At 41.3% G+C, this 25253-nt stretch overlaps 2 protein-coding genes across 3 annotated transcripts in view; both read right to left on the reverse strand.

Annotated features, from left to right (window-relative positions):
• Positions 1–24165, reverse strand: part of CALU (calumenin) — a 35972-nt gene extending 11807 nt beyond the window's left edge. The window contains exons 1-3 of one of the 2 annotated variants that reach the window (XM_079785560.1): positions 24071–24165; positions 7444–7675; positions 952–1145 (exon numbers count right to left, since the gene is read on the reverse strand). In XM_079785560.1, the coding sequence (XP_079641686.1) occupies positions 952–1145; positions 7444–7664 (415 nt within the window). In that variant the 5' untranslated portion in view covers positions 7665–7675; positions 24071–24165. Of the gene's footprint in view, positions 1–951; positions 1146–1217; positions 1412–7443; positions 7676–24070 lie in introns of both variants that reach the window. The other variant, XM_079785559.1, reaches the window with a different exon arrangement.
• LOC307108333 (small ubiquitin-related modifier 2-like) lies at positions 10009–11341 on the reverse strand. Its single transcript, XM_079786227.1, has one exon. The coding sequence runs from the start codon at positions 11178–11180 to the stop codon at positions 10893–10895; it is 288 nt and encodes a 95-aa protein (XP_079642353.1). The 5' UTR covers positions 11181–11341; the 3' UTR covers positions 10009–10892.
• Positions 24166–25253: the final 1088 nt, after the last annotated feature.

Genomic DNA, 25253 nt, shown 5'->3' on the forward strand with positions numbered 1-25253 from the left:
CCAACACAGAAATAAAAATCTCTTCACTAGAAATGCATGCGGGTCCTGTAATTAACACGGACAGCTGGCTATCTAGTGGGGGAAACAGGCCATTAAACACTCAATGTCAGAGGTGGAAAACACCTGCTTTAATGCAGCAATTTGCCTAGTTTCTGGGATAAAAATGCAAGAAGGAACATTTATACATTCCTGTCTCAATTGTAACCATGTATAATAGGGGAATCTCACTAACAGAAACACCCTCATCAACTCAGTAAGATCGCCACCTAGCATTCAGTAGCAGGAAAGTGTATTAAGTAAAAGAAAATTACTAACAGGTGGACAAGCACACAAGCTACCAAATCATCAGAAAGCAATCAAAATCACATTTATTTGCCTTGAAGCATTTGCAAAGCAGGCTGATAAACTCATGTGCCAGAGAAAACAAATGGGAATTTTTTATTTCTAAACTTCAGTAAGCAGGCATACTGAAATAGTTAAATTTTATCAGGAAAGCTGTGGTTGATCTTATTTAATTAAGGAAAGACTAATTTTTCTCCTATTTTCACCAGTTATAAAGGAATCTAATTTGGTTTGAGTTTCAGGTCCAACACCTTAATGTGACCATGTGAAGAGAAATATCAAAGCCTTTTGCTTTGTATTGTTGGAACAATGCAGCCTTTTAAACAAGATCTAAAAAACGGTTTCTCTGAGGGATGACAGAAAGAAAACATGGTACATGTATATCTAAAATGCTAAAGATGTAGAAGACTCCAGACCTTCAAAAACCAAAATTAAACAAAATTTTAAAAATACACAGTATACAAATTTAAAATTAATAAAATAAAGGGAAATCAGCTCAGCACTGAGCTATTGAAGGTAAGCAGTTTCTTCCTTTCCTGCACTGCGTGACCCATTTGTTTTTTTGACTCAAGACCATGGTCTCTGCCAGGCTGACATCTTGCCCCTTACCCAGGTAAGTGCCATAAGTCACGTTCCTGTACTCATCCCAGGAGATTAAGCCGTCTTGATTCATATCAAACTCCTGCCATTGGTTTTCAACATTGTCATATATGTATTTCTTCTGGGCGTGCTTAATCCAGGATTTCAGCTCCCCCTCCGTCACAAACCCATCTTTATCCACGTCTATTTTATCTACAATCATTCTACAAGACAAAACAGTTACGTTTCAAGGTGCCAGCTCCACAAGGCTTTTCCCCCAGGTGGTAGGGACCTACCTAAGACGTAGCCGTAGGTGGCATTTTTATATTCCTCCCAGGAAACGAGGCCGTCCTCATTGAGGTCATGCCCCTTCCACTGTCGCTCTACATCCTCGTAAATCCAGCGCTTTTGTGCAAATTTAATCCAGTCTTTGAGCTCATCCACAGTGACAAACCCGTCCTTGTCGCCATCTATTTTACTTACAATCTTTCTGTAGAAAATGCAGAGAAATCCAGCAAGAGGTTAAAAGGACACAAGGCTCTGGGTTTATTTAGCCAGGTGTGTGCTGTGACAACAGATGTTGTTGCCCAAGATTAAAGCATGGAAATAAAAATTGTCCTCAAAATAAAACTGCCAAATAGGCAACTGAAAATTTTTCTCTTAAGTGACCTGTTACTGGTTTGTAATGAGCCATCTGGATAAAGCCAAGCACAGTCCATGGCTGGTTCACTTGGATCCAAAAGCAAACCCCATCTCTCTCTCTCTCTAGAGATAGGTCTCAGACGATGGTCAGGATTCAGGAGTGAATGTCCATTCCCATCTTTACTCTTTGTATCAAGCAACATGCAAATATTTTTTATTGCTTTTAGGAGAATCACAATTTCTTGGTATATAATCACAACAATTTCTTGGCATGGTTTTCTAAAAATTCAAAACTTTAAACCAGGCTTTAAAACATTCAGCTCCTTAAAAAAAAAAATAATAACTTTTGTTAAAAATTAACGCATCAAAAATAGTTCTGAGATCACTTATACCTCAATCAAAATTATTTAAGCCCGGCTGGCATGGCTCAGTGGTTGAGTATCGACCTATGAACCGGGAGGTCATGGTTTGATTCCCAGTCAGGGCATATGCCTGGGTTGCGTGCTTGATCCCCAATATGGGGCATGCAGGAGGCAGCCGATCAATGATTCTCTGTCATCATTGATGTTTCTATCTCTCTCCCTCTCCCGTCTTCTCTGAAATCAATAAAAATATATTTTAAAAAAATTATTTTAAAAAACAAAACAAAACAAAACAAAACAGGCACACAACGACAGAAGCAAGCTTATTCTAAAAAATGGCCAGTAGCTTATTATATACTACTAGAGGCCCAGCGCACAATTGAAATCATGCGAGGAGGTGCCCCGCCTCCTGCCGTGTGAGGAGGCACCCCACGGGAGGGTGGGGTGGAGGGTGGGGCCTGGGACCCACGCCTGACTCGCAGGGTCCCCCGGCCCCCTGCCTGTGCCCGCTCCAGGGCTGCCCGAGCTTCCACACCTGCTTGGGCAGGCCCCCCTGCCTCTGTCTCCATCTTCGCTCTGGGCCTCACCTGTGCGTGCAACCTCCTCCTGTCTGGTCGTGACCCGTTACGGAGTCCCAGCCTAATGTGCATATTACCTCTTTATATATGTAGATGTCAAACTGGATTTCTACATATGACCACAAAAACAGAGAACACAGGAAATAATGTGGGAAGAATGCATATGATTATGAGAATGTTAATAAGCTGAGAGGGTTAGCATGCACATGATAAAGCAAGATTACAAAGCTCAAAAATCAACATACTTTGCCCTTCCTGAGCTTCTTTTCACTAGATCTGTTATCTTAATTTAAGGATTTCAAAACATGTGCATATGAAAACTTCAGTTTAAAGATACAATCAACTATTCATAGAAGCTAGAATAACATGTAAAGTCACACAAGTAAGTGGCCCAGTTTGGAAAAGGAACTTTACACTTTTTGTTTTTAATCCTCACCTGAGGATATGTTCTTACTGATTTCAGAAAGAGAGGAAAGGAGAGGGAGAAAGTGAGAAACATCAACCAGTTGCCTTCCATAAACACCCTGACTGGAGTTTGAATCTGCAACCTGGTATATGCCCTGATCTGGAATTGAACCCATAACCATTTTGTTGTACAGGTCAATGCTCCAACCAACAGCCACACTGGCCAGGGCTAGAATAGGAACTTTAAATCAAAACTCTTAACAGACTTGAAACCATGGCATATTCTTATGCTCTATTAAATGCAGGATTGAAAAAGACTGTCACTTGGTAGAAAATAATGTCTTTTCCCATTTCATGAATACATTGGAAAATGATTAGAATCAGTGTATGAGTGTCACTATGAGAAGAGACTTATCTTGATATTGATATGGTGTTAGGCATAATTTACATCCTATAATTAATAAGCATTTTCCTTCAGAGAAATGTGTAATCTTGTAGCTTTTGATTTAAAATGTTAAATCAGTAAAAGGTAAAGCAGTAAGAAGCCATCTCTTAAATACCCTCCTTTATCTACATGGGCATAGGACAAAAAATTATTTGCAACTTTGCCCCTTCCATTCCCAAAAGAAATTGATTTTTGTTTTATTAATCCTCACCTGAGCATATTTTTCCATTGATTTTTATTTATATATTTTATTTATAAAAAAATTTTTAAGTTGGTTTCAGAGAGGAAGGGAGCAATAGAAACATCAATGATGAGAGAGAATCATTGATCGGCTGCCTCCTGCACACCCCATACTGGGGATCGAGTCCGTAACCCGGGCATGTGCCCTTGACCCGAATCGAACCTGGGACCCTTCAGTCCACAGGCCAATGCTCTATCCACTGAGCAAAACCAGCTAGGGCCCATTGATTTTTAGAGTGGGAGGGATGGAGGGAGGGGGAGAGAGACATTGATTGGTTGCCTCCTGCACTTGCCCCCACTCGGGCCTGGGATCGAATCTGCAACCCAGATATATACCCTTGACCAGGAATTGAACCTGAGACCCTTCAGTGCATGGGCTGATACGCGAATCACTAAGAAACACCAGCCAGAGCTCCCAAGAGATTTTAAGCTATTATAAGTTATAATAAGTAGGCCTAAAAAGAAGGATCACTCAGATTAAAAAAAAGATGTGACTATTTAAGATGGGCTTTTCTCATTGAAGTTGGCTGAATGTCATTCTATTTATTTCAACAGAACTACCCCAGTGTTTAATACAGTGGTTGGCAACCTTTTTCTGAAGAGACAAAGAGGGTATAGGGGGGTAGATGATGATGGAATAAATAAATAAAAATATAAAAGTCAGGCTCCCCAGTTCCATCCTCTACCCATTTGGGCCAGCTAATTTTATTGGCCTCAGTCTACTTTTCCAAGAGGCCATGGAAGTATTAACAATAGCTGTGCCATGGTGGCTCAGTGGTTCATCATTGACCTATGAACCAGGAGGTCACTGTTCAATTCCCAGACAGGGCACATGCTTGGGTTGTAGGCTCAATCCTCAGTGTGTGGTGTGCAGGAGGCAGCCAATCAATGATTCTCCTTCAAAATTGATGTTTCTATCTCTCCCTCCCTCTCTGAAATCAATAAAAATACATTAAAAAATAAAATAAAAATCTTAAAAGTAAAATAAAATGTTTAAAAAATACACACACACACACACACACACACACACACACACACACACACAACACACAAATAAATCTTCACCTGAAGGACACTTAAATGAAAATTGAGACTTCTTGGGATGGGAGAGTGAGGTTGAAAATATAACACATACAGAAAAAGTGTTCTATTTGTCAGCATTCTTAATAAAAAAAAGGAATTTAAAACTTTGTTTTAAAATTCTTTAGTAGCTATCACTACTAAAGATTCAAAAATAGTAGTGAAGCCCTGGCCATTTTTCTTAGTGGTTAGAGCGTCAGCCCCTCAAACTGAAGGAAGGGTTGTGGGTTTGATCCCCCGAGTGCAGGAGGCAGCCAACTGATGTGTCTCTTTCACATCGATGTTTTTCTCTCTCTTTCCCCCTCCCTCATAACTCCCTTCCACTCTCTTAAAAAAAAAAAAAATCAATGGAAAAAAAAAATCCTCAGGTGAGGATTAACTTCAAATAGTAGTTGTGACTTTTGCCCTGGCCAGGTGGCTCAGTAGGTTAGAGCATTGTCCCAAAAACTAAAAGGTTGGGGTTCAATTCCCAATCAGGGCACATATGTAGGTTGCGGATATGATCCCCCGTTGGGGCATGTATAGGAGGCAACCTATTGATGTTTCACTCTCTCTCTTAAAAAAAAAAAAAAAAGAAAAAGAAAAACAATAAAAAGATAAAAACAATTTTTAAAAAATCAATAAAACCATATCCTCAGGTGAGGATTAAAAAAAAAAAGTGAATTTTTACTACAGGTATGAACAATAATCTTGTCTCCTAATAATTACTTGCCTTCTAGAATAGATGGAAGAGGGGAATCTGTTGTTTCCAACGTCTGGTGTATAGTCACCTACCAAAACAATGTTTAGAAATGCCACAGTGAATAAGTTAAAAAAAAAAAAAGTTCACCAGGAATTATTGCTTCTAATAGTATGTTACCTTATGAACTGGGGATATTTGTCATTATTTCCAAAATTTGGGAGAAGCAAACAGTATTTGACTCATTCATACATTCCATAAAAAGTATGATCTTATTCAAACAAAAATGGAGTCTGCTCATGTGTTGCACTTTTGATATTCACTGGTGACAAAAAAGAATCGTTCTCTCTACTGAAAGCTGCTAACAGAGCTATTCTACTCCCTTCCCAGAGCCTGACTGACACTAACCAAAGGGCCTGTCATTATGTAAGAGTAATTCTGCAGAGAAATATGTGCAGACAAAATGTGGGTTGGACATGCACATTAATAGGCAAGACATGAAGAATGAGAATTCCCTCATGCAGCTCTATTTTCAGCCAGAAATGTTAGCACATTTTTAACATTAAAATTAAAAGTGATCACGGTCTCTCAAAGCTAGAAAAGCAACCTAATAGAAAACTGACTCTTTAATATTATTTGTTTTCTTTATCTACTTTCAAGTGTTTTAGGACAGTTTCTCTTTCTACATAGAAAAATCTTTTGCTTTCTCTTAGTGTTTAAGAATAAAATATTATAGAAAAAGAGCGAGAGAGAGAAAAAAAAGAATAAAATATTGTAGCCCAGCTGGTGTGACTCAGGAACCAAGAAGTCATGGTTCCCAGTTAGGGCACATGCCCGGGGTTGCAGGCTCCATCCCCTGTAGGGGGTTTGCAGGAGGCAGCCAATTGATGACGTTTCTCTTTCATTGATGCGCCTCTCTCTCTCAAAATCAATAATAAAAAGAAATGTTGGCCAAAACCGGTTTGGCTCAGTGGATAGAGCGTTGGCCTGCGGACTGCAAGGTCCCGGGTTCGATTCTGGTCAAGGGCATGTACCTTGGTTGCGGGCACATCCCCAGTAGGGGGTGTGCAGGAGGCAGCTGATCGATGTTTCTCTCTCATCGATGTTTCTAACTGTCTATCCCTCTCCCTTCCTCTCTGTAAAAAAATCAATAAAATATATTAAAAAAAAAAAAGAAATATTGTAGAAAGAATAAAATAAGTTTATCCTGAAGTATCTACCACTCAAAACAAACCCTATAATGTCTCCTAATCATGGCACTAGCCATGACAACAAACTACTTTTGGAAGTTTCTATGTGGTACAACTTTCCAACAAGTCTCTTGAATATAATTCAGAAAGTGACACCACTATGATCATTGAGGAGAAAATGCTCATTAAATTAACCTGCATTTCCTTAAAAAAAAGTAAGGCTTTGGAAGAGCAAAAAGACATTCTCAGATCCTCAGTTACAAATAATCCACTGGGACTCTACCAAAATCAAGGGTTTAAGTACAAAGACACTGGCTGAGAGAGCCATGGAACCTGACTATGGCCCGTTGTTACTGAAATAGCAACTCATATCTGACATTAAGACCATTACCTTTACAATCTTCTAAAAAGCTTTTGTTTTTAATTAAGCTAATATCTGAGATTGAAAACAAAGAGGGCGAGGGACACTCTAGGAAATAATAAACTTTAGAGAAATTAGTCCAGATGTTTAATTTGCATTTTATTAGCCACTCAAAACACTTGGCTTGGGCAATAGGTCAGGAAAGTTTTTAAAAATTAAAAAAGGCAAGGATGAGAAGCCACCCACTTCTTCCCCTACCAGGTAATATTCCTTTGGGATCAAGCTGAGCCCTTTAATATTTGGTACTTTTATGGAAAAGTGACTTTGCTTTATAGAGTGAGGTAAAAACAGCTATTCAATGGAGAAATGTATAAGAGCAAGTGTTAATTACATTTTAGTGGTAGCAAGTCTGTGATTAGCTTTCATAAAATGTAGTTCAACAAAGCTTTACTGGGTGACTGAGTCAGAGAAAAAAAGAATGAATTGATTTATAAAGAAATGTCAGTATCCAAACCAGCCCCCTGAGGGCTGACACCTCACCCAAGTCTTTCCTTGCTCTCTTCTGGTGTCAGCTGATCAAAGGTCTTTGCTTCTTCAGCACCCAAGAAGGCATCATGGTCATAATCAAAACTCTGAGCATCATTGTGAACCTTGTCGCTGAGCTGAGGCTCATGATGTACACGGTCCTTCTTTTCTGTGGGCTTGCTCAAGGCAAAGACTGTGCACAGGAACAGGCACATAAGAAACTGTCGCAGGTCCATGGTAATCAGATCTTAAAGAGAAAGAAAGGTGGTTAATTCAAGAGGTAGTATGTTTAATTAAAAAGTTCACACCTAGTTATTATTGATTTGCTATAACCCCAAATATTACCATTTATCCATAAAATAAGTACAGTAGAATATCAGACTTTCCAGTTTCAGGATGAGAAATTTTCACCAATTTCCTTCATCTAATTGTAGGCTTACAAGGAATTATACCTTGTAAGTAGTCTCCCTTTAAAAAACACCCAAGTGCCCTGGTCAGTGTGGCTCAGTTGGTTGGAGCATTGGTCATGTCCACCAAAAGGTGGTGAGTTCGATTTCCAGTCAGGGCACATGCCCAGGTCGAGGGCTGGTTCCCCAGTGGGTGGCATGCAGGAGGCAGCTGATCGATGATTCTCTCTCATCACTGATGTTTCTGTCTCTCTTTCTCCCTTCCTCTCTCTCTAAAATCAATACAACACATTAAAAAATAAAATTTTAAATCAATTAAAAATAGTAAAGTAAAAATAAAAAACACCAAAGAACATTAATCATTTTTCCCAAGTTCATAAGATTTATTTATTTATTTATTTTTAAATCAACGAGTGTCCTGGAGTCACGCTTCCCCCTCTTGTGCCAGGGGGAGCATGCCTTTCTTTTTTTCTTTTTTAAAATATATTTTATTGATTTTTTACAGAAAGGAAGAGGGATAGAGAGCTAGAAACATTGACCAGCTGCCTCCTGCACACCCCCTACCGGGGATGTGCCCGCAACCAATGTACATGCCCTTGACCGGAATCGAACCTGGGACCTTTCAGTCCGCAGACCGCCGCTCTATCCACTGAGCCAAACCTGCTTCGGCCAAGTTCATAAGATTTAAAAGTGAAAGAACCAAGATTTAAATCTAGACATAATGACTCCAATACTTTACTTTTTGTATTATATTAATGGTCTGGTCTTCAAACCAGGCTGGTTATTAGAATTACCTAGAAAACTTTGAAAAAGTTTTCCCTATTGAATTAGAATCTCTGAAACTGAATCTAGGCACCTGTAGTTTTAAATGCTTCTCAGATGATTCTCATGATCATCAGATAAGGAGCCAATGAAATATTTGCAGTGCCCTTGGCCTATACCACCAAGCCATCTCCCATATCCAGACTCAATCTCAAATCCCCTTCAAAGATCAAACCATTCAGATGGTACAGTGATGAATAACAACTGCTTTATCACCCTATATATTGTGTTTCCCAAAAGTTCCCAGGCCTAAGGACCACCTGAAGTACTGTTCAAAGTACCAATTCCAAGGCCCTACTCTGTACCTTCAAAATCTCTTCATTCACAGATGATTCTAAAAGCACCAGGCTGGAACACCTTATTAAAAAATGTCACCAAAAAATTGCAGAGAAAAAAATTTGCAGAGAAACTTCAGGAAACCTGTTTGGCACACTCTACAGATACCCCACAGTACTGTCCAGAGATGTTAAACTGTAAAATTTGAGAAAAAACTGTAAAATTAAAGATCAAGGGGGAAGATTTTCCCAGGCTTTCATATTTTAACTAAATCTTCATCATAACACAAATTCTGAATGCTTTTCTCCTGCAATGAGAATAAGTTTTTGCAATTTCACATTATGTCTTACTCATTTCCCTTTATGACCAATGGCTCCCTTCCTAGATGGATAGGTGATTATTAGGCATGAGGCTTATTGTGGGTGAATTGCATTTCCCTAAAATATGCTGAAGTCCTAATCCCTGGTACATACAAATGTGACCTTATTTGTAAATACGATCTTTGCAGATGTAATCAAGTTAAAATGAGGTCATATTGGATTAGGATGGGCTCTAATCCAATGACTGATCTGGACAAAGATACAAAGAGAAGAGAATACCATGTTATGAAAAGAGACACAGATTGGAGTGATGCATCTACAAGAAATCAGAAGCTAGGAAGAGGAAAGGAAGGATCCTCCCCTAGAGCCAACACCTTGGTTCCTAATGTCTAGCCTCTAGAACTATGAGAGAATGAATTTCTGTCCTTTGAAGCCATCCAGTTTGTGGTAATTTGTTACAGCAACCTAGGAAACTAATAAAAACTACAGTACAGAGGAACGCTGTATTACATTACCTTGTCCTAAATGCATTACCTTGTCCTAAAATCTGTAGATTAAACCAGCCATAGACTTCACCTTCCCCAGGATGTCATTAGTGGAACAATCTAGTCTAAGGGCTCACACCTTATATGTAAATATTTTTTTAAATATGAAAATTCTTTCAGCATAGCTTCTATCTCAGTTGTTTCAATCCAGATTGCACCCTAGAATCATCTGGACATTTTTTAGAAAATACAACCACTACATCCCACCTCTGGCTATTAACATTTTAAAAAGACAGTCACAAAGAAAAAAAAAAAAGAAGGGGGGGGGGGACAGAAAGAAAAAAGAAGACAGTCAGATTAAGAACCACTATTCTAACCAAACTCTCAAACAGCCATAGTAATATCTTAAGAAATTTAACCTGAAAGTATACTTAATATGAAGAAACTGCATATATCTGATCCTACCTCAAAGTTTGGGAACTAAAATGAAGAATGAATTATTCCAGGAGATAAGGAAACTAAATATGTCCAGAGGTTACACCAGCTATTTTCTTTTTTTTTTTTTTTAAACAAGAAGTTTATTTAAACAACAAGACACTTGACTTGAAGGGAAAACTATCTAGGATTCATTTTTTTAGAGTAATTTATCCCTACTTAAAGACAGATTGCCCTACATGTAACAGCTACGTACAAAAAAGTTATAAAATTGTCCTTGGTTTTACAATGATAAATGAAAAACATTAAAATTCTCCAATCAAACAAGGTATGCAAGAATTTTTATGTTGTTCTTTTTTGTTAAACAGTGAGAGCAAAATAACTTACTGGAATATAAAGATAAGAGCTGAATGAGCATGGCACTAATGGAGAAAGGGGGTATCTTCACAGAACAAGTATTTTCCCCCATCCCATCTCCATTTGATGTAGATCAAAACATACCATTGGCCATTTAGTTAAAAAAAAAAAATGGAAATGCTTGTGCACATACATCAGTTACTTTATGTACAATAAAGGAATGGGGAAAGGGAAAATGAAAGAATAGAGAAAACTATACTGTAGTAGTCAGATGTGTTGAAACCAAATTGCAGTTTTCTAATTGAGAATGTCTTCTTGGTCTGGAGGAACAGAGTTCTGGAGTAAAGTAGCAGGTTCCCTTTTTAGTAGACACCTCCTGTCTGCTGCTGGAACACATCAATTGTATCTTCATCCTCCATTTCCAACTGTGCAGGTGTGTCTGTTTCATTGATTGGCTGCCCGTCAAATCGGAATCTGATCTGCCTCATTGACAAACCCTGTCGTTCACAATAGGCTTTCATTAGTTTACTAAGTGGTGTATGCCTCTTAATCTTAAACTGCACCACAGAACCATCCTGCTCCGCCACCTTCAAATTAATATGATCGTTGTTCTCAGTCTTGACTCCTTCCTTGGGCTTTTCGTCGGCCATGGCGAGTCTCCTCAGCTGCCGCTTCACAAAAGAGGTACCAGGTCCGCACCAAACGAGCACACAAGCAGCACCAGGAGCGGCAGAAGAAGGAGGTGGCAGCGGTGGAGGAGGGAGAGGGTGCGCTCCCTCCCCCCACCCTCTACACCAGCTATTTTCAACTGGTATGCCACGGCACACTGGTGTACCACCCCTAAATTTTAAAATATGCAATACCTGACTATTTAATCAGAGGCACTGACCTCTTTTCCCTTAGACTGTCAAATTAAAAAATGACAATAGGAAACTTGTATGAATATATGCATAACCCATGGACAATGACAACAGGATGGTAAAGGCGTGGGAAGGGGGGCAGGCGCCGGCTAGAAGAGGTCAATGGGAGAAAAAAGGGGAAATGTGTAACAATTTCAACAATAAAAATTAAAACAAACAAACAAACAAACAACAACAGGCTTGGCTGGTGTGGCTCGGTGGTTGAGTGTTGACCTATGAACCAGGAGGTCATATAGTTCGATTTCCTGTCAGGGTATATGCTCAGGTTGTAGGCTTGATCTCTAGTACGGGGTACTCAGGAGGCAGCCGACTGATTGATGATTCTCTTTCCTCATTGATGTTTCTATCTCTCTCTCCCTCTCCCTTCCTCTCTGAAATCAATAAAAATATATTTTAAAAAAATGACAACAGCCAAAGCAACAAAGCTTCCACTGTGAATGAATAAATATTATAGCTATTTTTATGTGTGCCATGATATGAAAAAGGTTGAAAATAGCGGGGTTAAACATATATTAATGTATGAATTTTTATTTTTTTACATTTATTTCCATTTTCTGACTTAAATAAAACTGTTGAGAGTTATTACAGATGCCCCTCCCCCCATTCCCTTCACCACCCTATTGTCTGTGTCCATAGGTAATGCATATATGCAATAGAAGTTCTTTGGTTAATCTCTACCTGCCCTCTCTCCCCCCTTCCCTCTGAGATTCATCAGTCTGTTCCATGTTTCTATGCCTCTGGTTCTATTTTATTCATTAGTTTATTTTGTTCATTAGATTCCTTGTTCGTTTATTTTGATTTTTAGATTCCATTGTTGTTAAATATGTAGTTGCTGCCATTTTATTGTTCATATTTTCCTCAGCCTTCTCCTTCTTTTTAAAGAATACCCTTCAATATTTATGTAATACTGGTTTGGTGGTGATGAACTCCTTTAGCTTTTTCTTGTCTGAGAAGCTCTTTATCTGACCTTCAATTCTAAATGATAGCTTTGCTGGGTAATCTTGGTTGTAGGTTCTTGCTATTCGGAGTATTTCTTCCCACTCCCTTGTAGCCTGCAAAATTTCTGTTGAGAAATCAGCTAAAAGTTGTATGGGCACTCCCTTGTAGGTAACTGCTTTTCTCTTGCTGCTTTAAATTATGTCTTTAACGTTTGGCATTTTAATATGATGTGTCTTGGTGTGGGCCTCTTTGGGTTCCTCTTATTTGGGACTCTGCACTTCCTGGACTTGTAAGTCTATTTCTTTCACCAGGAAGGGGAAGTTTTCTGTCATTATTCCTTCAAATAGGTTTTTAATATCTTGCTCTCTCTTCTCCTTCTGGAACCACTATAATGCAAATGTTGGTATGCTCAAAGTTATCCCAGAGACTCCTTATACTATCTTCATATTCTTTTTCCTTTTTGCTGTTTTGATTGGGTATTTTTTGCTTCCTTATATTCCAAACCATTGATTTGATTCTCAGAATCCTCTACTCTACTGCTGAATCCCTCTAAATCATTCTTTATTTCAGTTAGCGTATGCTTAATTTCTGACTGGTCCTTTTTCATGTCTTTGAAATTCTAAGATCCTTGAAATTCTCACTAAATCCCTTGAAACTCTCATTAAGATCCTTGAGTATCCTTATAATCATTGTTTTAAACTCTGTATCCAGCAGTTTGTTTGCTTCCATTTCATTTAGTTCTTTTTCTGGAAGTTTCTTGTTCTTTCATTTGTGCTGTTTCCCTGTCTCTGCATTTTTGCTGCTTCCCTGTGTTTGTTTCTATGTATTATGTAGAGCTGCTATATCTCCTGAAATTGGTAGAGTAGCCTTGTGTAATAGGTGTCCTGCAGGGCCCAGTGGCTCAGCCTCCCCAGTTACCTAAGCTGGACACTCTAAGTGTACCCCTGTGTGCAGTCTTGTAATTGAGCCTTGATTGCTATTGGTGTCACTGGAAGGAAATGACCTCCAGACCAACTGGCTGTGAGGACCAGCTGCAACTACAGTGGAAGAATTACTGTGCAGGAGACACTACTATGGAGCAGGACTTGCTTCAGTCGGAATTTGGAACTCACTGAGTCTGCCCCTTGAGTGTGTCGCTTGTGGATGTATAGAATTGTAATCTTGTATAGTCTGAAGCTATCCACTGGGTGTACTGGCTCTCAGGCCACCTGGCAGGAGCTACAGAGGGATCTGCAGATGGCCGCTACTTGAGTTGGGCTTGGTATTGCCCAGGCAAGGCCAAGCTGTGAAGAAAGGCAGGCTGCTGCTAGTGCCGGACCCCTAGTGGCCTCTTATTGAGAGGAATGGGGCACACTGACACCAACTGCTGCTTGTTTTGAGAGATTTTAGTAAAGTGTGAAGCCTAGCCAGGACAGGTCATTCATATGGAAAAACAGCTGCAAACAGCTTGGGTGTGGCTGCAAGTTGGATGGGGCAGGGTCTCAGGGAATCACCAAGGCTGAACGAACAATGTGAACTAGGCTAATGGAAACTCAAATATGGCTGCCAGTCAGCTCTGTGATAGGGAAGGTCTCAGCATAGGAACAATGACCCCTGCGAGCACCCGTCTGGGAAAAAGCCACCCCCAAGTTCTTGTTCTAATGCTAGACAATCCAGTTCCTCCCCATAGGTCCCTGGATCCCCCCCCAAGCTGCTGCACCAGTGCTGGAGCTCAGAGGGATTGAGACTGTGTAAGTTCTTGCATGGGCCCTTTAAGAGGGACTGCCTGGGTCTCCAGGGGCTTCCGTCTCACTCAGCCACAATCCCTGCTGGTTTTTATAGCCCAAAGTTAGAGGGACTTCTCTTCCCAGCACTGGAACCCTGGGCTGGGGGGCTGGGGGGCAGTTGAGATACCTTGCTCCTCACGGGAGGTCTCTGCAGCCAAGATATCCCTCCTGATGAAAAAAACAAAACCAAACAAAACGGGACACGTGGGTATCAGACCAGTCCAGTCCACACCTCCGCTCCAACCAGTCTCAATGTGCTTTCTTCTTTTAAAAACTATATTTTTAATTGATTTCAGAGAGGAAGGGAGAGAAACATCAATGATGAGAAAGAATCATCAGCTGCCTCCTGTACACCCCCTACTGGGGATCAAGCCCACAACCCGGGCATGTGCCCTGACTGGGAATAGAACTGTAGGTCAATGTTCAACCACAGAGCCATGCTGGCTGAGCAGTGTGCTTTTTTCTTTACTTCTCTAGTTGTAGGACTTCTATTCAGCCAGATTTCAGGTGGTTCTGTATTTTAGTTGTAATTTTGATGTAGTTTAGAGGTGGCAAGTACTGGTGTTTACCTACACTGCCATCTTGGTTCTCCTCCATTTTTCTTATGACCCCCAAATAGTAGCTAAAGGAAGTTACATTGTATCAACTTGGATTTATAGAGTGCTTTGGATTCAATAAACCAAAAAAATGCTAAGCACAGTTAATGATGAGTACATTATATAAAAATTCCTTAAAAGTGGAAGGAAAGCAAATAAGACATTGCCAATAAGACAAAAAGAAATGTAGTGAAGGAGATAATGAGAGGCAGTCATTTCCCAAGTACCATTCTCAAAATGGATAGTTGTTAAGACTGATGAAACCCGCCGAAACCGGTTTGGCTCAGTGGATAGAGCATCGGCCTGCGGACTCAAGGGTCCCAGGTTCGATTCCGGTCAAGGGCATGTACCTTGGTTGCGGGCACATCCCCAGTAGGGGGTGTGCAAGAGGCAGCTGATCGATGTTTGGTTGCGGGCACATCCCCAGTAGGGGGTGTGCAAGAGGCAGCTGATTGATGTTTCTCTCTCATCGATGTTTCTAGCTCTCTATCTCTCTCTCTTCCTCTCTGTAAAATATCAATAAAATATATTAAAAAAAAAAAAAGACTGATGAAACCCATGTAAGTAATGTGAAAGCAAGACCTGGTGACCCCTGAGATAGGGGAAGAAGGTGGTACTTCTCCTAAGCTGTTCCCACCAATGTTAGAACTGAGATAAGCTTCTAAAAGTTTATCAACATTTTGTTTCATGCTATCTGATCAAAACATCCAAATTTGTATATAAACATACTGGTACACAGGTATTCAATGATGATAGTTTATAATGATAAAAAGTGCAAACTGGCAGTTACAAAATAGTCAGGGGATGTAAAGTATACCATAGGGAATATAGTCAATAATACTGTCATAACTGTGTACGGTGTCAGGTGTGTACTAGACTATTGGGGGGATTACTTCATAAGTTATAACAATCTCTAATCATTATGCTGTACACCTGAAACTAATATCTATATTATGGGACACTACACAGTGGTTAAAAAAAATGAGGTAGATCTATCAGCACTGAATTTGAGAACTCACCAAGACCTGTTAAATAAACAGCAGCAACAACAACAAACATGAGTTACAAAACAATGTTAAGGTCTCATTTATATAAAAAGCAAAACTAAACAATCTCGCCAGGTTATTTATCCTATATAATAGAGAGCTAATATGCTAATTAGACCAGACAGCAGAATGACCAGTGGGTGGGTGGGGGGTCCGCACAGGGCCACAAGGCAGCCGGGGCTGCGAGGGCCTACTCTTGCACGAATTTCGTGCATTGGGTCTCTAATATTTGTATAAAATATAACATATATGCACAAAAATGGTGCGGAAGAATAAACATCTATCTGTAAACAGGGATATCCCCTACACTCAAGGGAGAAGAGATGGGGTAGGGTTGTGAGGCTGGTGTGGAGTGAACCTTTAAAAAAAATTGTTTTTTAATTGACTGATTTTTAGAGAGAGAGAGAGAAATATCAATTTGTTGTTCCACTTATTATGCATTCATTGGTTGATTCTTGTATGTGGCCTACCGAGGATCAAACCCCCAACCTTGACATACAAGATGATGCTCTAACCAACTGAGCTACTCGGCCAGGGCTGGAGTGAACTTTAATACTGTACTCTGTTGTGTTGTTTATTTTTTGTAAATGAGCACACACTCATATACACTGAGTGGCCAGATTGTTATGATCTCTGACCACATAATAATCTGGCCACTCAGTGTATATCCTATATAATAAAAGGCTAATATGCAAATTGTCCCCTCGACCAGGAGTTCGACCAGCAGGCAGGCCAGCCAACCGCCCATGTCACCTCCCCCTGGCCAGGCTGGCCGGCCCCCACCCATGCACGAATTCATGCACCGGGCCTCTAAAATATACACACACACACACACACACATATACATACACTGAGTGGCCAGATTATTATACGTTCAGAGATCATAATAATCTGGCCACTCAGTGTATATTACCTTTTTATGTGTATTACTTTTTAAACACTATAATAAAAACTCTTCAATATTAGGTAGCAAAGCAAACATTTTCAAGCCATTTTTCCAGATTGAAAAAGCAGACTGAAGGAAATATCTATCTATTCTTAGGACAGAAACCCTATTTTTAAAGTAAAACACACTCCTCCATAACAACACTCCAGCCTACCTTCAATAATTCAACTGATCAATCAAATCAGTAGAACAATGAAGAGAAAATTAAGAGATTTAATGGCTCTCTTAAACATTAAATATGTCTTTATTTAAGGGCAAAATGAAACTTCCATCTTAAACTACTAATAATTCCTTAGAAAAATAAAACTCTTTAGAGACAAGTAATAAATTATACATATGTTGTTGATATTTTGTGATATATCCAAACAATATCTATAATGTTACAGGTTTACAGAATGAAGTAAAATCAAGTCATTGCAACAGAGGGTTTTCCTTATACCTATTAATAAGGGGACTTCACTTTTAGGAATATTTTATAAATGATTAATTATATCCCCAAAATAAAATACTGTAACAACTCTTGCAAACTCCAAATGTTGCATTATGAATAAATGCTTAAGCCCACTATTATCAAGGTCTGGAAAAAGATACTGTACAAAGTTTTGATATACATGACATACAGAAATGTAACAGATTGATGCACTGTGATTTAGAGGGGAAGCTACATTTAAATTTGAGGCTTAACATCTTGATACAGCATAAGAGAAGAATTCCAGAGTAAAAGCCAAGTGATCTGGTTTTATCATTTATCCATCACTTTCCTTGCCCTCTCTCAAACTTTCAATCCCACCCTTCTTTAGACTCCTCCAATCAATCAATACTTTTAAGGTCTCCACAATCCAAAATCATTCCTTTCCAGACCCTGCTTGCTCTTCCCTTTCCTTTATCACGTCTCTAGGAATAGTCTATGTTGCTGTCTCTGCTTCCTCACCACCTACTGTCACCCTGAAATCTGCCACCTACCATTGATAAAATTGCCTAAAAGGGTCATCAAGGACCATTTGATCGACAAAGCCAATGACCCTATCTTCATCTTTCCTGCAGGCAATGAAAAACCTGCACTTAATATATGTACATTTTACATGTAATAATTATATACATTATATATAATTTACATATATACACACATATAATCCCCACTCTTTGTGCCCACATATAAATATACCAACTCCTACTTATTAGAAACTTTAACAAAAGGCCCCTTGTTTTATCATTATAGACACTAAAAAAAAAACCCTGTGCTAGATATATCTAAATATATCCTACCTAATAAATAGGGAATATGATAATTGACCCTCATGCCATCACAAAGATGGCGGTGCCCACAGCCAATAAGGAGGGAATATGCTAATTGACTGCCACACCCTCAAAGATGGCAGCACTCAGCCACAAGATGGCGGTGCCCATTCCCGTTAGCCCCGCTGGGACAGCAAGCGCGGCAAGGTCGGGCCCTCCCCCAGGTGAGCCCGGAGTCCCCCAGTCCCCTCAGCCCCCCAGGGGTCCCCCAGTCCCCTCAGCCCCCCAGCCGCCCAGGGCCAGCCCGAGGTGCAGGCAAGCCTCAGATGGTGGCTGCCCAGCCGCCCAAGGCTGCCCAAAGCTCAGGTAACCAGGGCTAGCCGAGGCTTGCAATGCCGGCAGTGGCAGCAGCAGACATGTGATGGGGCGTCACCTTCCCCTGATCGCCAGGTCGCCTCCCACCCCTGAGGACTCCCAGACTGTGAGAGAGGGCAGGCCAGGCTGAGGGGACCCCCATCCCCTTCCAGTGCATGAATTTTCATGCACTGGCCCTCTAGTATACTATAAAAATGTTCAAGCAGAAACAAAGTATATCTCCCAAGACAAGATATTTTGTGGGAAGATGTAAGAAGAGTACAAAATCACTTTTCACACAAGGCATCTAAAGAACTACATTAGTGCAGCTGTTTCTGTTTTTTTTTGTTTTTTTTTAAATATATTTTATTGATTTTTTACAGAGAGGAAGAGAGAGGGATAGAGAGTTAGAAACATCGATGAGAGAGAAACATCGATCAGCTGCCTCTTGCACACCCCCTACTGGGGATGTGCCCGCAACCAAGGTACATGCCCTTGACCGGAATCGAACCTGGGACCCTTGAGTCCGCAGGCCGACGCTCTATCCACTGAGCCAAACCGGTTTCGGCCATGTTTCTGAAGCATCTTTCTCTCTTCAACCAAACTGAAACCAAATGATAGAAAGCTCCTTCTCCCATCATCACAGCTACACATCAATGGATAACAGGATATTAGGAAAACATGACATACATAAGTGAAGGACTTGCTTTATAAGCTTTTACCACATGATCTAGTAGGTAATTCAATGAATGTGAAAAATGTATCTTCCCATCTCCCATTTCTCAAATGACCTAAGTTGTTCTCTCTAAAATTCTGTTCCTCCCTCACCAAGGGTAAAGTTTAATATTTTTTCTTTAAAAAAAAAAAAAAAAATCTAGGTTTGCACTGCCCAGAACAGAAGCTTCTAGCCATATGTGGCTACTAAGCATTTAAAATGTAGCTAGTGCAGCCCAGCCAGTGTGGCTCAGTGGTTGAGAGTCCAACTATGAACCAGGAAGTCATGGTTTGATTCTGGTCAGGGCACATGTCCAGGTTTCAGACTCAGTCCCTGGTTGGGGGTGGGGGTGTAGAAGGCAATTGATCAATGATTCTCTTTCATCATTGATGTTTCTAGCTCTCTCTCCCTCTCCCTTCCTCTCTGAAGTCAATAAAAATATATAAAAAACATGGCTAGCGTGAATTAAGATGTGGTATAAGTGTTATACTGTACTTTATTTTTTAACAAATGGTATTTTGTATTTATTGATTAAATTAATTTCACATTTTAAATTTTCACATAAAAATTTAAAACTAAATATATGGTTTATATTATACTAGAGGCCCGGTGCACAAAATTCGTGCGGGGGGTGGTGGTGTCCCTCAGCCCAGCCTGCACCCTCTCCAATCTGGGACCCCTCAAAGGATGTCCGACTGCCCTCCCTTGCAGGCCTGGGTCCCCCACAACTGCCCTTCCCTGCAGGCTTGGTCGCCCTGAACTGCCCTTCCCTTGCAAGCCTGGTCCCTCCCAACTGCCCTCCCCTGCTGGCCTGATCGCCCACAACTGCCCTCCCTTGCAGGCCTGGTCCCTCCCAACTGTCTGCCCCTGCTGGCCATCTTGTGGCAGCCATCTTGTGTGTTGGAGTGACAGTCAATTTGCATATTACTTTTTTAAAATGTATTTTATTGATTTTTTACAGAGAGAAAGGGAGAGAGATAGAGAGCTAGAAACATCGATGAGAGAGAAACATCGATCAGCTGCCTCCTGCACACCCCCTACTGGGGATGTGCCCGCAACCAAGGTACAAGCCCTTGACCGGAATCGAACCTGGGACCCTTGAGTCCGCAGGCCGATGCTCTATCCACTGAGCCAAACCGGTTCGGCTACTCTTTTATTAGATAGGATTTCTACTGGATAATGCTGTGATAGACACAAACAAAAGGGCTAGAAAAGATATAACTGTCATCCTTTTACAGTATGTCACCAGTAATTTTATTCTGAAAGTTATTTTCATGAATTGTTCCAGTAAATTTATAAGATTAATGACATAGCTTGATTTTCTTTCAATAACAACAATGAACCTTAAGAATCAGTTTACTTTATCCATTCAAAAATTTCCTTAAAAGTTCTAAAATCTTTCCATTTCTCCCTTTTCCAAGTCATTTTTTTGTAAAAATCTGTTGGTCACAGAACACTTAAAGTAAATTGTTTCAGGGAAATTTAGATCCCTGGATTAAATTCAGTTTCTCAAGAACATTAGCACTGAGTGATCTCACAGTTATTCTGGTTGACCAAAGACCCATTGCTCAATGTTAACAAGTGGGAGAAATGGGTGTGGTGATAAAATTCCAGTTCTCTGAGCTGGATATTCAGGGAAAAAAGGCATTCCTCTATAATGCAGCAAAAGCAGAATCTCACTGCTTACGTGTCTACTTCAATTGTGGATTGGGGGTTGGGAGAAGGGAGGGAGAACAGAACAGCCTAATAGCAATTTACTAACTATACTAAGGCTCAGGTTATGAAATCTAGAAATTAAAGCTATTTGGTTATCTTCTTTTTTTAATTTGAGAGAGAGAGGAAGGGAGAGGGAGAGAGAGAGAAACATCTAACAGTTACCTCCTACATGGGTCCACAACTGAAAATCGAACCCATAACCTGGGTATGTGCCCTGACTGGGAATCAAACCTGAGACTTTTCAGTGTACAGGATGATGCTCCAAACAACCTGACATTGTTTATTTACAAACTTTGGGACAAGTACCACCAATGAATTACCACATTAAAGTAGTAATGTTATCCTTCATGATTTGATAACGATAATGATAAACCATTTAATTCAATGTTTCTCCCTTGATAGAACAAATTTAGATTAGTTCATTAATATATTCTAATCAATTATTTGTGTGAGGGCATCCTATATAATAAGAGAGGAATATGTTAATTATCCATTAGGCTGTGAGGCGTAATGACCAACCGCATAACCAGATCACAGATCTGCAGGAGGGTGGGGCAGTGAACTACAAGTGAGCAGCGGAGAGCTACAAGAGGGGGCAGGACAGCAAGCAAGCAGGAGGCAGAGAGCTACAGAAGGGGGCAGGGCAACAAGCTATGGGGGGGGGGGAGCTACAGGAGGGCAGGGCAGTGGGCGGAGAGTTACAGGAGGGCGGCAGAGAGCTACTGGCACATGGTTCCTGCGCAGGGCTACTAGTACATTTATAAGACAGTTAAGTACATAAAAGTGCAAACTTGGCTGTAGAAGAAAAGCTTTAGAGAATGACAAAATATTACTATCAGGCTTCAACAGTTCTATAACTAAAGCAACTAAGTACAAACTAAATTTTTCTGGCTACAGAATTAAAAATTTTCTTTAATAACAAAAGCTCTAGAAATTCTGGGGAAAAACAGTTTCCTTTTGGATGATAAAACTTCAATACATCATTAATTCCCATAGGAATGTTATGCAAAATGTAGGGCCAAGAGCCTTGGTTTCTACTTGCAATTTTGCCATGCATGTGTAGCATGCATAAAGTCCTTAAGATTTTGGTAGTTTATATTATAGTTCAACCTCCCTTCAGTGCCAAACGTCTATAAATAATTTTTAATCATAGATTAAAAGACCTGTCTCATATTATCACTCCAACTGGAAGTGATCTGTACCAATTCCTATAAACTTTTACAAAACTTGCATGTACCACTCCACAGTGACCAGAGGCTACTTTAAGTTGTCTCTTTAACTCCCCTACAGATTCCACCTTCTTGGAAGGCAGGGAGCTCAGCTAATAAAAATTAATATCCCTCTACAATCTCTACTATAATGTCTGTACCTTTTATATACCAATACATTTTATTGGATTAGTTGGACGGTACTCGGCAGCAATGCTGTTCCTGCTTGTTGATGCTCCCCAACCCCCAATTCCCCTTACCGGATGTGGCCATCAGCCAGCAACAGGCAAAATACTGGCCTACACTGTACTACATAAATTACATCATCAGCAACAGCTATGTTTAAGAGTTCATAGAAGATCTAGGATGTTATGGCCTAGCAAGCATTTCCAATGGCTACCCCTTGGCTACACCTCTGTCACTCCAACATCCCTAGCATACCCATGTTATAGAAAAACATGCGTTAATATCAATGTACCGATTATCTATACTGGTGCAATGTATTTAAAATACCACCAATAAGTATCTTTTGACACATCACTGGATGAATGGAAGCAAACATCATATCGAGAGTGACGATGAATTGATTTCAAAGTTGTCTATGAGTACCATCCAGTCAGACATACTCAGTTCATCTTTGTCAATTCATGGTTCTCTCAGTTGTGATTTTCAAAAGGATCCTACTGAAGACCCCTGAATCACTGCAAAACTCAGATTATGCCTAAGCAAACTCATCCTCTCTACACACAAATGCAATATACAGGTTATCTATTCGGACGAAGGGTGGGAAATCATTTGGTCTGGCCCTGCCATGGCATTTGAGGTGAGCTAACTAAGTATTTGACCAAGTACAGCAGGCTAATTTTTAAGCTGCTAGTTTTGTATGGCCCGTCAATGATGCTATAAATAATCAAATGGCCCTTGGCATGTGCACACTCTACAGTACTACACAAACGCTTCGGTGATGGCCACCGTTCAGTGTTTAGTTAACAAAATCTACTGAATGAGGTCAAACATGTATTTGTCTTGTGTCAAGTTTCATCCTATGTCAAGTCTCATCCTACGACAAAGACTAATTTATCAGAGATGACAGTTTTCTACCTCCCAGCAACCTTATTAACGATTTATTAACGTTGACTGTATGGTCCATGCCAGGGAGTAAATGAAATTCAATTCTCAAAGACACTATCCTGCGAGCTTAAGACACGTAGGAATTGAGAAAGAAGACCCTCAAGTTTTATCAGGAGACCCAAGGAGCTTTTGCCTTGATGCAAAAGCAGCTTTAAACACTGCAAACTACTTTACTAGACTCTTAATCAGGGCAGGTGTAGGGAATTACGTTTTTACTTGGGGCATGCTAAAAATCAGAATTAAGCACTGGGGCTAGAAGCAACCAGAAAAGGTAAAAACACAATTCCCTAATAAAGCTTTTAAAACCCCCTTCCTTCCCCGTGGCTGACTGAAGTATGCAGCTAAACATGGGAGCTCGAAACATTCGGCTTTTCTTTAAAATCACAGAACTCTTTTTTGTTTTGTTTTTTAAATCACATACTGTTTTCACGCTTTCTTTCCCCACTTGTTTCTACACCTTCAAAGTCAGCGAACACGACTTTCCTGGCAGATGCGCCGCACGCTCGGGAGCGGCCTTGGGGAGAGGTTGGCAGGCGCAGGCAGGCTGTGGGGGGAAGGTGGCGGGGAGCGGTGACAATGGCACCACCCGACTGCCCTCTGACCTTCGGGAGGTCCACAAGCGTGGCCCTCTAGTCCGAGGGCTCGGTGAGTGGCGGGGCCCAGGCACAGAGGACGAGGACGAGGACGTGGCAAGCCAGGCACAACACCGTACCTCACAGGACCTAAAGCCGCGAGCCGCAGTTCGCCGGGAAAGCCCCTGGTCCCAGAGCGCGCTGGAGGGGAGCGGCGGCCTCCGCGCCCAGGGCCACGGGGTCCGAGCCGGCTCAGGCCCCACCTCCCCGACCAGGCAGAAACACAGGCCGGGGGCGAAGGAGACCCCTGCGGCGCCGGGAGCGAAGCCTGAGGACAAAAAGAAAGCGAAAAAGCACGAGGCTGCTGAGAAAGGGGGGAGCTCCCTCGTACTTACCTTTCTCTTCACACCAGAGCCCAAGGTGCCGCAGCCGCCACTCACCCGCCGGCTCAGCTCGCGCGCGCCAGCACCGCCTAACCGGAAGCGGCCCCTCGCCCCGCCCCTGCCGCCTCGGCAGCGGCCTCCCGACCAATCAACAACAAACCCGCAGCTGACGCAGAGCTTCCTTGGGTAGCCATTGGCCCCACAATCGAGTAGCCGGGATTGGCTGGAAAGCGCCACGTCCCCGCCAGCGCGCCTAGCTGCGTGGACCGAATTCCCGGCCAGCACTGGTCCAGAGTCCTGTGTGGACGGCGGGCCCCAGCCCCCTGCTCCGGGCCACTTGTGGGCGCGGCCGCCTGCCTGCCCGTCCTGGGCCACAGCGCGTGACTGGGTCTCGGCCGGGCTTCTTGGATTACCCTGCTGGTTATCTTCTGCCCCGGAGCACTAGGGTTGATTAATCCCACTGTGTTGTGAATGGAAAAGGGGCCACATACTAAACCCGAGAAGCTCTGGGGAGGCCTCCAGAGCGGGCCTTACAAACTCAGAGGCCATAAGCAACCACACAGGATAGTCTGAACATAAAAAAAACCTAACTAAAAGCGGGTCATGGTGGGTGATAGCTTCCTTGACAAAGGTCAATCTTTTTTTTTTTTTTTTTTAATATATTTATTTCAGAGAGGAAGGGAGAGGGATAGAGATATATAGCAATGATGAGAGAATCATTGATCAGCTGCCTCCACGCCCCCTATTGGGGATGGAACCCGCAACCCCGGCATGTGCCTTGATGGGTTTTAGAATCCTGACCTCCTGGTTCATAGGTCAATGCTCAACCACTGAGCCACACTGCCTGGCAACAACGGTCAATCTACCTTAACTGAGCCTATTGCCTTAAAATTTTTTTAAAATATATTTTATTGATTTTTTACAGAGAGGAAGAGAGAGGGATAGAGAGTTAGAAACATCGATCAGCTGCCTCTTGCACACCCCCTACTGGGGATGTGCCCGCAACCAAGGTACATGCCCTTGACCGGAATCGAACCTGGGACCCTTGAGTCTGAAGGTCGACGCTCTATCCACTGAGCCAAACCGGTTTTGGCAATTGCCTTAAAAATTTTGTGTTTTTACAGAGAGAAGGAGGACGGGAGAAAGAGGGAGAAACATCGATTTGTTTTTCCACTTATTTATGCATTTACTGGGT

Source organism: Cnephaeus nilssonii (genome assembly GCF_951640355.1).
Source record: "Cnephaeus nilssonii genome assembly, chromosome: 12".
NCBI lineage: Eukaryota > Metazoa > Chordata > Mammalia > Chiroptera > Vespertilionidae > Cnephaeus > Cnephaeus nilssonii.